The following is a 14,484-nucleotide window of genomic DNA, read 5'->3' as shown; positions in this document are numbered from 1 at the left end:
TACAGGAGGTAACTCAGGATCAGTAATGTAATGTATGTACACAGTGCCTGCACCAGCAGAATAGTGAGTGCAGCTCTGGAGTATAATACAGGAGGTAACTCAGGATCAGTAATGTAATGTATGTACACAGTGACTGCACCAGCAGAATAGTGAGTGCAGCTCTGGGGTATAATACAGGATGTAACTCAGGATCAGTAATGTAATGTATGTACACAGTGACTGTACCAGCAGAATAGAGAGTGCAGCTCTGGGGTATAATACAGGATGTAACTCAGGATCAGTAATGTAATGTATGTACACAGTGACTGCACCAGCAGAATAGTGAGTGCAGCTCTGGGGTATAATACAGGATGTAACTCAGGATCAGTAATGTAATGTATGTACACAGTGACTGCACCAGCAGAATAGTGAGTGCAGCTCTGGAGTATAATACAGGAGGTAACTCAGGATCAGTAATGTAATGTATGTATACAGTCACTGCACCAGCAGAATAGTGAGTGCAGCTCTGGGGTATAATACAGGATGTAACTCAGGATCAGTAATGTAATGTATGTACACAGTGACTGCACCAGCAGAATAGTGAGTGCAGCTCTGGAGTATAATACAGGAGGTAACTCAGGATCAGTAATGTAATGTATGTATACAGTGACTGCACCAGCAGAATAGTGAGTGCAGCTCTGGGGTATAATACAGGATGTAACTCAGGATCAGTAATGTAATGTATGTACACAGTGACTGTACCAGCAGAATAGTGAGTGCAGCTCTGGGGTATAATACAGGATGTAACTCAGGATCAGTAATGTAATGTATGTACACAGTGACTGCACCAGCAGAATAGTGAGTGCAGCTCTGGGGTATAATACAGGATGTAACTCAGGATCAGTAATGTAATGTATGTACACAGTGACTGCACCAGCAGAATAGTGAGTGCAGCTCTGGGGTATAATACAGGATGTAACTCAGGATCAGTAATTTAATGTATGTACACAGTGACTGCACCAGCAGAATAGTGAGTGCAGCTCTGGAGTATAATACAGGAGGTAACTCAGGATCAGTAATGTAATGTATGTATACAGTGACTGCACCAGCAGAATAGTGAGTGCAGCTCTGGAGTATAATACAGGAGGTAACTCAGGATCAGTAATGTAATGTATGTATACAGTGACTGCACCAGCAGAATAGTGAGTGCAGCTCTGGGGTATAATACAGGATGTAACTCAGGATCAGTAATGTAATGTATGTACACAGTGACTGTACCAGCAGAATAGTGAGTGCAGCTCTGGGGTATAATACAGGATGTAACTCAGGATCAGTAATGTAATGTATGTACACAGTGACTGCACCAGCAGAATAGTGAGTGCAGCTCTGGAGTATAATACAGGAGGTAACTCAGGATCAGTAATGTAATGTATGTACACAGTGACTGCACCAACAGAATAGTGAGTGCAGCTCTGGGGTATAACACAGGATGTAACTCAGGATCACTAATGTAATGTATGTACACAGTGACTGCACCAGCAGAATAGTGAGTGCAGCTCTGGAGTATAATACAGGATGTAACTCAGGATCAGTAATGTACTGTATGTACACAGTGACTGCACCAACAGAATAGTGAGTGCAGCTCTGGGGTATAATACAGGATGTAACTCAGGATCAGTAATGTAATGTATGTACACAGTGACTGCACCAGCAGAATAGTGAGCGCAGCTCTGGAGTATAATACAGGATGTAACTCAGGATCAGTAATGTAATGTATGTACACAGTGACTGCACCAGCAGAATAGTGAGTGCAGCTCTGGAGTATAATACAGGATGTAACTCAGGATCAGTAATGTAATGTATGTACACAGTGACTGCACCAACAGAATAGTGAGTGCAGCTCTGGGGTATAACACAGGATGTAACTCAGGATCACTAATGTAATGTATGTACACAGTGACTGCACCAGCAGAATAGTGAGTGCAGCTCTGGAGTATAATACAGGATGTAACTCAGGATCAGTAATGTAATGTATGTACACAGTGACTGTACCAGCAGAATAGTGAGTGCAGCTCTGGGGTATAATACAGGAGGTAACTCAGGATCAGTAATGTATGTACACAGTGACTCCACCAGCAGAATAGTGAGTGCAGCTCTGGAGTATAATACAGGATGTAACTCAGGATCAGTAATGTAATGTATGTATACAGTGACTGCACCAGCAGAATAGTGAACGCAGCTCTGGGGTATAATACAGGATGTAACTCAGGATCAGTAATGTAATGTATGTACACAGTGACTGTACCAGCAGAATAGTGAGTGCAGCTCTGGGGTATAATACAGGATGTAACTCAGGATCAGTAATGTAATGTATGTACACAGTGACTGTACCAGCAGAATAGTGAGTGCAGCTCTGGGGTATAATACAGGAGGTAACTCAGGATCAGTAATGTACTGTATGTACACAGTGACTGCACCAACAGAATAGTGAGTGCAGCTCTGGGGTATAACACAGGATGTAACTCAGGATCAGTAATGTAATGTATGTACACAGTGACTGTACCAGCAGAATAGTGAGTGCAGCTCTGGGGTATAATACAGGATGTAACTCAGGATCAGTAATGTAATGTATGTACACAGTGACTGTACCAGCAGAATAGTGAGTGCAGCTCTGGGGTATAATACAGGAGGTAACTCAGGATCAGTAATGTATGTACACAGTGACTCCACCAGCAGAATAGTGAGTGCAGCTCTGGAGTATAATACAGGATGTAACTCAGGATCAGTAATGTAATGTATGTATACAGTGACTGCACCAGCAGAATAGTGAGCGCAGCTCTGGGGTATAATACAGGAGGTAACTCAGGATCAGTAATGTAATGTATGTACACAGTGACTGCACCAGCAGAATAGTGAGCGCAGCTCTGGGGTATAATACAGGAGGTATCTCGGGATCAGTAATATAACGTATGATGTGGGGACTATTATATTTGGCGGACTTCTTCTTCTTTTCTGGTTTAGCTCGTTCTCTCTGACATGAGATTATTTGCCAGCTGCTGCCATGTGGTGTGATACCCGTCATGTCTTCTGTTTCAGAATGAGCTGGTTCACACGGACGTCATCAGGTTGTCAGTGGAAAGATTTGCACAGGACGCTATGGAGGGGCTCCAGCTGCAGACACAAGGTACGAGCACCCGAGCCCTCTGCTACCACCCTGACCTGTGTATCGACTGTGACCAGCACTGGGTATGTGGACGGTACAGCCGACACCAGGTACACAGTGGGTACGGAAAGTATTCAGACCCCTTTAATTTTTCACTCTTTGTTGCATTGCAGCCATTTGGTAAATTCAAAAAAGTTGATTTTTTTTCTCATTAATGTGCACTCTGCACCTCATCTTAACTGAAAAAAAAACATAAATGTAGAAATGATTGCAAATTTATTAAAGAAAAACTGAAATATCCCATCGTCATAAGTATTCAGACCCTTTGCTCAGACACTCATATTTTAGTCACATGCTGTCCATTTCCTTGTGATCCTCCTTGAGATGGTTCTCCTCCTTCATTGGAGTCCAGCTGTGTGTAATTAAACTGATAGGACTTGATTTGGAGCGGCGCACACCTGTCTATATAAGACCTCACCGCTCACAGTGCATGTCAGACCAAATGAGAATCATGAGGCCAAAGGAACTGGCCAAGGAGCTCAGAGACAGAATTGTGGCAAGGCACAGATCTGGCCAAGGCTACAACAGAATTTCTGCAGTACTCAAGGATCCTAAGAGCACAGTGGCCTCCATAATCATTACATGGATGAAGTTTGGACCACCAGAAGTCTTCCTAGACCTGGCCGTCCAGCCAAACTGAGCAATCGTGGGAGAAGAGCCTTGGTGAGAGGTGAAGAAGAACCCCAAGATCACTGTGGCTGAGCTCCAGAGATGCAGTAGGGAGATGGGAGAAAGTTCCACAAAGTCAACTATCACTGCAGCCCTCCACTAGTCGGGCCTTTATGGCAGAGTGGCCCGACGGAAGCCTCTCCTCAGTGCAAGACATATCAAAACCGCATAGAGTTTGCTAAAAAAACACATGAAGGACTCGCAGACTATGAGAAATAAGATTCTCTGGTCTGATGAGATGAAGATAGACCTTTTTGGTGATAATTCTAAGCGACACGTGTGGAGAAAACCAGGCACTGCTCATCACCTGCCCAATACAATCCCAACAGTGAAACATGGTGGTGGCAGCATCATGCTATGGGGGTGTTTTTCAGCTGCAGGGACAGGACGACTGGTTGCCATTGAAGGAAACATGAATGCGGCCAAGTACAGAGATATCCTGAATGAAAACCTCTTCCAGAGTGCGCTGGACCTCAGACTTGGCCGAAGGTTCACCTTCCAACAAGACAATGACCCAAGGACACAGCTAAAATAACAAAGGAGCAGCTTCAGAACAACTGTGACCATTCTTGACCGGCCCAGCCAGAGCCCTGACCTAAACCCAATGGAACATCTCTGGAGAGACCTGAAAATGGCGTCCACCAACGTTCACCATCCAACCTGACGGAACTGGAGAGGATCTGCAAGGAAGAATGGCTGAGGATCCCCAAATCCAGGGGTGAAAAACTTGTGGCATCATTCCCAAGAAGACTCCTGGCTGTACTAGGTCAAAAGGGGCTTCTACTCCATACTGAGCAAAGGGGCTGAATACTTATGACCATGTGAGATTTCAGATTTTATTTTTTAATAAATTTGCAAAAATGTCTACGTTTCTGTTTTTTTCAGTCAAGATGGGATGCAGAGTGTACATTAATGAGAAAAAATGAACTATTCTGAATTTACCAAATTGCAGCAATGAAACAAAGAGTGAAAAATTTAAAGGGTCTGAATACTTTCCGTACACACTGTACATATACCAGGATGGGGGACACCTATACCAGGATGGGGGACACATATACCAGGATGAGGGACACATATACCAGGATGGGGGACACATATACCAGGATGGGGACATATATACCAGGATGGGGGACACCTATACCAGGATGGGGGACACATATACCAGGATGGGGGACACATATACCAAGATGGGGGACACATATACCAGGATGAGGCATATATACTGTATACCAGGATGGGGGACACATATACCAGGATGAGGGACACATATACCAGGATGAGGCATATATACTGTATACCAGGATGGGGGACACATATACCAGGATGGGGGACATATATACCAGGATGGGGGACATATATACCAGGATGGGGGACACATATACCTGGATGGGGGACACATATACCAGGATGGGGGACACGTATACCAGGATGGGGGACACATATACCAGGATGGGGGACACATATACCAGGATGGGGGACACATATACCTGGATGGGGGACACATATACTAGGATGGGGGACACATATACCTGGATGGGGGACACATATACCAGGATGGGGGACACATATACCAGGATGGGGGACACATATACCAGGATGGGGACTGTTGTTACTCCAGTGGGCACAGCAGTCGTGCCGCAGTATCTAATCATGTGACTGATGCCATTATTGTACCCGGCTCTGCTTCACTATTTGAGTCCTGCTGGGATGGTGACAGGAGGATATGACTGCTGGGAGGGAGCGGGAAAGCTGGGTGACAGACCGGACTGATGCTCCAGGGTAAGATGAATTTCCTCCCCACATTTACCGCCATTGTCCCCCCTTGCAGGGAGCGGAACGTCCTTCGATTTCCACAGTCAGATCGATTATCTCTTCCTGGTTGGCACAGAAGAAGGGAAGATCCATAAGGTGAGAGATTCGCTGTAGCCTTATATTAATATAATGTTACGTCTCCCACCGGAGAAGCGGACCCTCTAAAAAACCATCAGGTGCAGAGTTTGAAAAATGTCCTGTTCTTCACCCCTGTGAAGATCTGCGGACTACAGAGGTAGGTGACTAGTCCCCAGGATGGCCACTGGTGATGGCCGGAGAGGATTGTAGTGCAGTCAGGAGCAGATCCAAAGGACGAACTGGAGGTCAACACCAGGAGGATAACACAAGAACCAGGTGACAAAACGTAGGAGCCGAGGGTAGGAACCAGGTCACAGCAGGGTCAAGAGCCAAGGACATCTGGAGGAGAGGTGGGATAGTCCAAGGGTCTTCTAGATAGACTGGCAGTAGAAATGTTATCATGGAGATTCGGTCAGGACCAGCAGGGTCACCACCGATCCCTGAGAAATTAGTCCAGTCGCCAAGGATCAGGAGTAGTGGACAGCCAATGCCACGGCCAGGACCAGCCAGAGTCATTCCCGGACCAAAGAGGCGAGTCCCATCTTAAAGGACCAGTGAGACTGGAGCTGCTGGAATATGAAGAAGGGAATGTTATGAAGCCATTCACCCAAATGTAAGGAGAAACGTGATCATTCCTCACAAACCGGACTGAGGGGTGCAGACATGGTCCTGTAGGTGAAGGTGCCCTAATATTCCAAACCTGAGGGACATTACAAGTCCTGAACAAGTATGTCTACCATGATATGCCCAGAAGTCACCACTTCATTATTACAAATTTTCATTCACATTCCCCCATGGCATGATTAGGTGACCCCTATAGGCACTAGGGTGGTGGGGTCAATCCTTGTGGACCCGTATAGGCACTGAAGCGGTGGGGTCATTTTCGTGGACCCCTACAGGCACTGCAGTGATGGAGTCATCCTCGTGGACCCCATACAGGCGCTGGAGCAGTTGGATTATCTTCGTGGACCACTACTGGCACTGGGGTGGTGGAGTCATCCTCGTGGACCCTTACAGGCACTGACGTGGTTGGATTATCTTCGTGGACCCCTACAGTCTCTGGTGCAGTGGGTCGTCCTTGCGGACCCGTACCGGCACTGGAGCTGTGGGGTCATCCTTGTAGACCCCTACCAGCACTGGAGCTGTGGGGTCATCCTCGTGACCACTACAGTCTCAGCTGCCCCTAGACCACCTGTCCAGTTTCAGCTCTGTGCCATTGTAGTGTTTTTCCATCTTTTTAACCTTTGGAGTATTTTCACATATTTTCCTCTAGTCACATCCAGAGCTGCTGTCGAAATTCTGTAGAAGTTTACCTCCATTCTGCAGCTCCTCTCTGATTAGGTAGCCATTGTCAATCTCCCATCATGCCCTGCACTTGGGTCTTGGGAACCACATTATGTGGGTGCAGCTCTGGATGTGACTACTGATCAGTGGAAGCAAGACATTGATATAATTCCTCAACATGAAGCGGAAATATTAACTGCAAAGTGTCCAGCAATCAGGGGAGTTTTGCTTTAAGGATTTCTCAGTTCCTGAGAAAATTGCCCCTTTCGTCTAAACCCACTTATCGGCCCCTCGTCCGTCCTGGCCGGCGCCATAATCCCTCCTGGATCCGTGTAATGGGATTTTGTTGTGAAGCAGAAACTTTCCTGGAAATAGCAGATAATCTGTGGGAGCAGGAGGCGCTCCGGAGCCGCCTGGGTGGGTCCCTGCCGTGCTCATCAGCTGGAATAGCGCTGCCATAGTATACAGCAGGGTGCGAATGCTATAGAGGGGCCATATAATAACAGCATGTGGTGGAGGAGCGGACACAGTGGGGGGACCAGTGCTGCCTCTATAGAGGGGCCATATAATAACAGCATGGGGTGGAGGAGCGGACACTGTGGGGGGACGAGTGCTGCCTCTATAGAGGGGCAATATAATAACAGCACGGGGTGGAGGAGCGGACGCTGTGGGGGGACGAGTGCTGCCTCTATAGAGGGGCCATATAATAACAGCATGGGGTGGAGGAACGGACACTGTGGGGGGACGAGTGCTGCCTCTATAGAGGGGCAATATAATAACAGCACGGGGTGGAGGAGCGGACGCTGTGGGGGGACGAGTGCTGCCTCTGTAGAGGGGCCATATAATAACAGCATGGGGTGGAGGAGCGGACGCTGTGGGGGTACGAGTGCTGCCTCTATAGAGGGGCCATATAATAACAGCATGGGGTGGAGGAGCGGACGCTGTGGGGGTACGAGTGCTGCCTCTATAGAGGGGCAATATAATAACAGCATGTGGTGGAGGAGCGGACTCTGCAGGGGGACGAGTGCTGCCTCTATACAGGGGCCATATAATAACAATAACGGTGTGGGGTGGAGGAGCAGACTTGCGGGAGGACGAGTGCGGCCTCTATAGAGGAGGCATATAATAACAGCACAGGGTGGAGGAGCGGATGCTGCGGGGCGACGAGTGCTGCCTCTATAGAGGGGCCATATAATAACAGCACAGGGTGGAGGAGCGGATGCTGCGGGGCGACGAGTGCTGCCTCTATAGAGGGGCCATATAATAACAATAACGGCGCGGGGTGGAGGAGCGGACGCTGTGGGGGGACGAGTGCTGCCTCTATAGAGGGGCCATATAATAACAGCATGGGGTGGAGGAGCGGACGCTGTGGGGGTACGAGTGCTGCCTCTATAGAGGGGCCATATAATAACAGCATGGGGTGGAGGAGCGGACGCTGTGGGGGTACGAGTGCTGCCTCTATAGAGGGGCCATATAATAACAGCATGGGGTGGAGGAGCGGACGCTGTGGGGGTACGAGTGCTGCCTCTATAGAGGGGCAATATAATAACAGCATGTGGTGGAGGAGTGGATGCTGCTTGGAGACGAGTGCTGCCTCTATGGAGGGGCAATATAATAACAGCATGTGGTGGAGGAGCGGACTCTGCAGGGGGACGAGTGCGGCCTCTATAGAGGAGGCATATAATAACAGCATGGGGTGGAGGAGCGGATGCTGCGGGGCGACGAGTGCTGCCTCTATAGAGGGGCCATATAATAACAATATCGGCGCTGGGTGGAGGAGTGGACGTTGCGGGGCATGGAGTGCGGCCTCTATAGAGGGGCCATATATTATCTGCACGGGTTGGAGGAGCGGATGCTGCGGGGGAACGAGTGCGGCCTCTATAGAGGGGCCATATAATAACTGCACATGGTGGAGGATTGGATGCTGCTGGGGGACGAGTGCTGCCTCTCTAGAGAGGCCATGTAATAACAGCACGGTGTGGAGGAGCGGATGCTGCGGGCGACATGAGTGCAACCTCTATAGAGGGGCCATATAATAACAGCAGGGGGTGGAGGAGCGGACGCTGCGGGGAGACGAGTGCTGCCTCTATAGAGGAGCCATACAATAATAGCACGGGTGGAGGAGGGGACGCTGCGGGGGACGAGTGCGGCCTCTATAGAGGGGCCATATAATAACAGCAGGGGCTGGAGGAGCGGATGCTGCGGGGGCACATGTGCTGCCTCTATAGAGGGGCCATATAATAACAGCAGGGGCTGGAGGAGCGGACGCTGCGGGGGCACATGTGCTGCCTCTATAGAGGGGCAATATAGTAACAGCACTGGGTGGAGGAGCGGATGCTGCGGGAGGACGATTGCGGCCTCTATAGAGGGGCCATATAATAACAGCATGGGGTGGAGGAGCGGATGCAGTGGGGAAACGAGTGCTGCCTCTATAGAGGGGCAATATAATAACAGCATGTGGTGGAGGAGCGGACTCTGCAGGGGGATGAGTGCTGTCTCTATACAGGGGCCATATAACAACAGCAGGGGGTGGAGGAGCGGACTCTGCAGGGGGATGAGTGCTGTCTCTATACAGGGGCCATATAACAACAGCAGGGGGTGGAGGAACGGACACTGTGGGGGGACGAGTGCTGCCTCTATAGAGGGGCCATATAACAACAGCAGGGGGTGGAGGAACGGACACTGTGGGGGGACGAGTGCTGCCTCTATAGAGGGGCCATATAACAACAGCAGGGGGTGGAGGAACGGACACTGTGGGGGGACGAGTGCTGCCTCTATAGAGGGGCCATATAACAACAGCATGGGGTGGAGGAACGGACACTGTGGGGGGACGAGTGCTGCCTCTATAGAGGGGCCATATAACAACAGCATAGGGTGGAGGAACGGACACTGTGGGGGGACGAGTGCTGCCTCTATAGAGGGGCCATATAACAACAGCAGGGGGTGGAGGAACGGACACTGTGGGGGGACGAGTGCTGCCTCTATAGAGGGGCCATATAACAACAGCAGGGGGTGGAGGAACGGACACTGTGGGGGGACGAGTGCTGCCTCTATAGAGGGGCCATATAACAACAGCATAGGGTGGAGGAACGGACACTGTGGGGGGACGAGTGCTGCCTCTATAGAGGGGCAATATAATAACAGCATGTGGTGGAGGAGCGGACTCTGCAGGGGGACGAGTGCTGTCTCTATACAGGGGCCATATAATAGCAATAATGGTGTGGGGTGGAGGAGCAGACGCTGCGGGTGGACGAGTGCGGCCTCTATAGAGGGGCCATATAATAACAGCAGGGGGTGGAGGAGCGGACACTGCGGGGCACATGTGCTGCCTCTATAGAGGGGCCATATAATAACAGCAGGGGGTGGAGGAACGGACACTGTGGGGGGACGAGTGCTGCCTCTATAGAGGGGCCATATAACAACAGCATAGGGTGGAGGAACGGACACTGTGGGGGGACGAGTGCTGCCTCTATAGAGGGGCCATATAACAACAGCAGGGGGTGGAGGAACGGACACTGTGGGGGGACGAGTGCTGCCTCTATAGAGGGGCCATATAACAACAGCAGGGGGTGGAGGAACGGACACTGTGGGGGGACGAGTGCTGCCTCTATAGAGGGGCCATATAACAACAGCAGGGGGTGGAGGAACGGACACTGTGGGGGGACGAGTGCTGCCTCTATAGAGGGGCCATATAACAACAGCATAGGGTGGAGGAACGGACACTGTGGGGGGACGAGTGCTGCCTCTATAGAGGGGCCATATAACAACAGCAGGGGGTGGAGGAACGGACACTGTGGGGGGACGAGTGCTGCCTCTATAGAGGGGCCATATAACAACAGCAGGGGGTGGAGGAACGGACACTGTGGGGGGACGAGTGCTGCCTCTATAGAGGGGCCATATAATAACAGCATGGGGTGGAGGAGTGGATGCTGTGGGGAGACGAGTGCTGCCTCTATAGAGGGGCCATATAATAACAGCATGGGGTGGAGGAGTGGATGCTGTGGGGAGACGAGTGCTGCCTCTATAGAGGGGCAATATAATAACAGCATGTGGTGGAGGAGCGGACTCTGCAGGGGGACGAGTGCTGTCTCTATACAGGGGCCATATAATAGCAATAATGGTGTGGGGTGGAGGAGCAGACGCTGCGGGTGGACGAGTGCGGCCTCTATAGAGGGGCCATATAATAACAGCAGGGGGTGGAGGAGCGGACACTGCGGGGCACATGTGCTGCCTCTATAGAGGGGCCATATAATAACAGCAGGGGGTAGAGGAGCGGACACTGCGGGGCACATGTGCTGCCTCTATAGAGGGGCCATATAATAACAGCAGGGGGTGGAGGAGCGGACGCTGCGGGAGGACGAGTGCGGCCTCTATAGAGGGACCATATAATAACAGCACGGGTGGAGGAGCGGACGCTGCGGGGCACATGTGCTGCCTCTATAGAGGGGCCATATAATAACAGCAGGGGGTGGAGGAGCGGACACTACCGGGGTAGATGTGCTGCCTCTATAGAGGGGCCATATAATAACAGCAGGGGGTAGAGGAGCGGACACTGCGGGGCACATGTGCTGCCTCTATAGAGGGGCCATATAATAACAGCAGGGGGTGGAGGAGCGGACGCTGCGGGAGGACGAGTGCGGCCTCTATAGAGGGACCATATAATAACAGCACGGGTGGAGGAGCGGACGCTGCGGGGCACATGTGCTGCCTCTATAGAGGGGCCATATAATAACAGCAGGGGGTGGAGGAGCGGACACTACCGGGGTAGATGTGCTGCCTCTATAGAGGGGCCATATAATAACAGCAGGGGGTAGAGGAGCGGACACTGCGGGGCACATGTGCTGCCTCTATAGAGGGGCCATATAATAACAGCAGGGGGTGGAGGAGCGGACGCTGCGGGAGGACGAGTGCGGCCTCTATAGAGGGGCCATATAATAACAGCAGGGGGTGGAGGAGCGGACACTGCGGGGCACATGTGCTGCCTCTATAGAGGGGCCATATAATAACAGCAGGGGGTAGAGGAGCGGACACTGCGGGGCACATGTGCTGCCTCTATAGAGGGGCCATATAATAACAGCAGGGGGTGGAGGAGCGGACGCTGCGGGAGGACGAGTGCGGCCTCTATAGAGGGACCATATAATAACAGCACGGGTGGAGGAGCGGACGCTGCGGGGCACATGTGCTGCCTCTATAGAGGGGCCATATAATAACAGCAGGGGGTGGAGGAGCGGACACTACCGGGGTAGATGTGCTGCCTCTATAGAGGGGCCATATAATAACAGCAGGGGGTAGAGGAGCGGACACTGCGGGGCACATGTGCTGCCTCTATAGAGGGGCCATATAATAACAGCAGGGGGTGGAGGAGCGGACGCTGCGGGAGGACGAGTGCGGCCTCTATAGAGGGACCATATAATAACAGCACGGGTGGAGGAGCGGACGCTGCGGGGCACATGTGCTGCCTCTATAGAGGGGCCATATAATAACAGCAGGGGGTGGAGGAGCGGACACTACCGGGGTAGATGTGCTGCCTCTATAGAGGGGCCATATAATAACAGCAGGGGGTAGAGGAGCGGACACTGCGGGGCACATGTGCTGCCTCTATAGAGGGGCCATATAATAACAGCAGGGGGTGGAGGAGCAGACGCTGCGGGAGGACGAGTGCGGCCTCTATAGAGGGACCATATAATAACAGCACGGGTGGAGGAGCGGACGCTGCGGGGCACATGTGCTGCCTCTATAGAGGGGCCATATAATAACAGCAGGGGGTGGAGGAGCGGACACTACCGGGGTAGATGTGCTGCCTCTATAGAGGGGCCATATAATAACAGCAGGGGGTGGAGGAGCGGACGCTGCGGGAGGACGAGTGCGGCCTCTATAGAGGGACCATATAATAACAGCACGGGTGGAGGAGCGGACGCTGCGGGGCACATGTGCTGCCTCTATAGAGGGGCCATATAATAACAGCAGGGGGTGGAGGAGCGGACGCTGCGGGGCACATGTGCTGCCTCTATAGAGGGGCCATATAATAACAGCAGGGGGTGGAGGAGCGGACACTACCGGGGTAGATGTGCTGCCTCTATAGAGGGGCCATATAATAACAGCAGGGGGTAGAGGAGCGGACACTGCGGGGCACATGTGCTGCCTCTATAGAGGGGCCATATAATAACAGCAGGGGGTGGAGGAGCGGACGCTGCGGGAGGACGAGTGCGGCCTCTATAGAGGGACCATATAATAACAGCACGGGTGGAGGAGCGGACGCTGCGGGGCACATGTGCTGCCTCTATAGAGGGGCCATATAATAACAGCAGGGGGTGGAGGAGCGGACACTACCGGGGTAGATGTGCTGCCTCTATAGAGGGGCCATATAATAACAGCAGGGGGTGGAGGAGCGGACGCTGCGGGAGGACGAGTGCGGCCTCTATAGAGGGACCATATAATAACAGCACGGGTGGAGGAGCGGACGCTGCGGGGCACATGTGCTGCCTCTATAGAGGGGCCATATAATAACAGCAGGGGGTGGAGGAGCGGACACTACCGGGGTAGATGACATTTGCTCTGTACACTCGCAGCGCACCGATTGTCAGTATTAATGCTCCGCCATGTGCAGAGTCTCCTCCGCCATATCCGTCCGCCGATATCACATCCATTACTGTGACTGCGCTGAGATAGAAGCAGACGAAACGTCCCCTGCCACATGCAGATCTTTGTGTGGAAACTTCCTGAAGAAGAAGCCATGAGCTTCGAAACGCGTTGAATAAACCACCCGAACATCTTACAAGTATATCTGGATCTATTATTTGTCGCAGCAGCGCGGATGTAATCCACATTTCATCTATTATAACGGTTCTGAGAGGTCGCAGCGCCGACCTGTGGATCTGCAGCAGCTGACAAACTACACGCTTGTACTGTGTACCACCAGGTGAGCAGTTCTCTCACAATTGATCAGAAACAATCCTGGGGATAAGACCCTATTTGCGCTTTTTTTGTCTCCTATCTTTCAATACATGCAGATCCGGGCACAGCCACTAGGAGAGCAGTGCATGATGGGACAGCTGACATGGCAGGGGCCAGTGTGGTGAAACTGGCAACGACTGTTCCAGGGGCAGGAGTCACCGGGGCGAAGCAGAGGGAAAACATGGGCACCGCCTCTCGGTACCCACCGTACTGGCGCTCTATGGCGTTGTTTGGACGTGCGATGGTGCTGGTGTAACAGTGAATTACATTCTTGTTTTGCCGTTGTATGGTGGTGGTGTTGGAGCACTGTGTGGCAGTATCATATTGGCACAATATGGTGGTATTTTTAAGTGCTTTATGGAGGTAGTATATCAGCACTGTATGGAGGTAATCCCAAAATAATAGCCTATGTGTAAGGCACTTCCAAATTACAACAAATATCAAATAATAGAACCACAGCGGAAGCTTAATGCCAATAAAAACAC

At 51.4% G+C, this 14,484-nt stretch overlaps 1 protein-coding gene across 1 annotated transcript in view; it reads left to right on the top strand.

Moving 5' to 3' along the window:
- Positions 1-14,484, top strand: part of DNAI1 (dynein axonemal intermediate chain 1) — a 252,883-nt gene that overhangs the window by 76,263 nt on the left and 162,136 nt on the right. The window contains exons 16-17 of the mRNA XM_069745862.1: positions 3,076-3,163; positions 5,700-5,779. Coding sequence (XP_069601963.1) covers positions 3,076-3,163; positions 5,700-5,779 — 168 coding nt within the window. The remainder of the gene's footprint in view (positions 1-3,075; positions 3,164-5,699; positions 5,780-14,484) is intronic.

This window comes from Ranitomeya imitator, chromosome 1 (genome assembly GCF_032444005.1).
Source record: "Ranitomeya imitator isolate aRanImi1 chromosome 1, aRanImi1.pri, whole genome shotgun sequence".
Taxonomy (NCBI): Eukaryota; Metazoa; Chordata; class Amphibia; order Anura; family Dendrobatidae; genus Ranitomeya; species Ranitomeya imitator.
The sequence above is the reverse complement of the archived record's forward strand: the minus strand, read 5'-3'. Positions and strand labels throughout refer to the sequence as shown.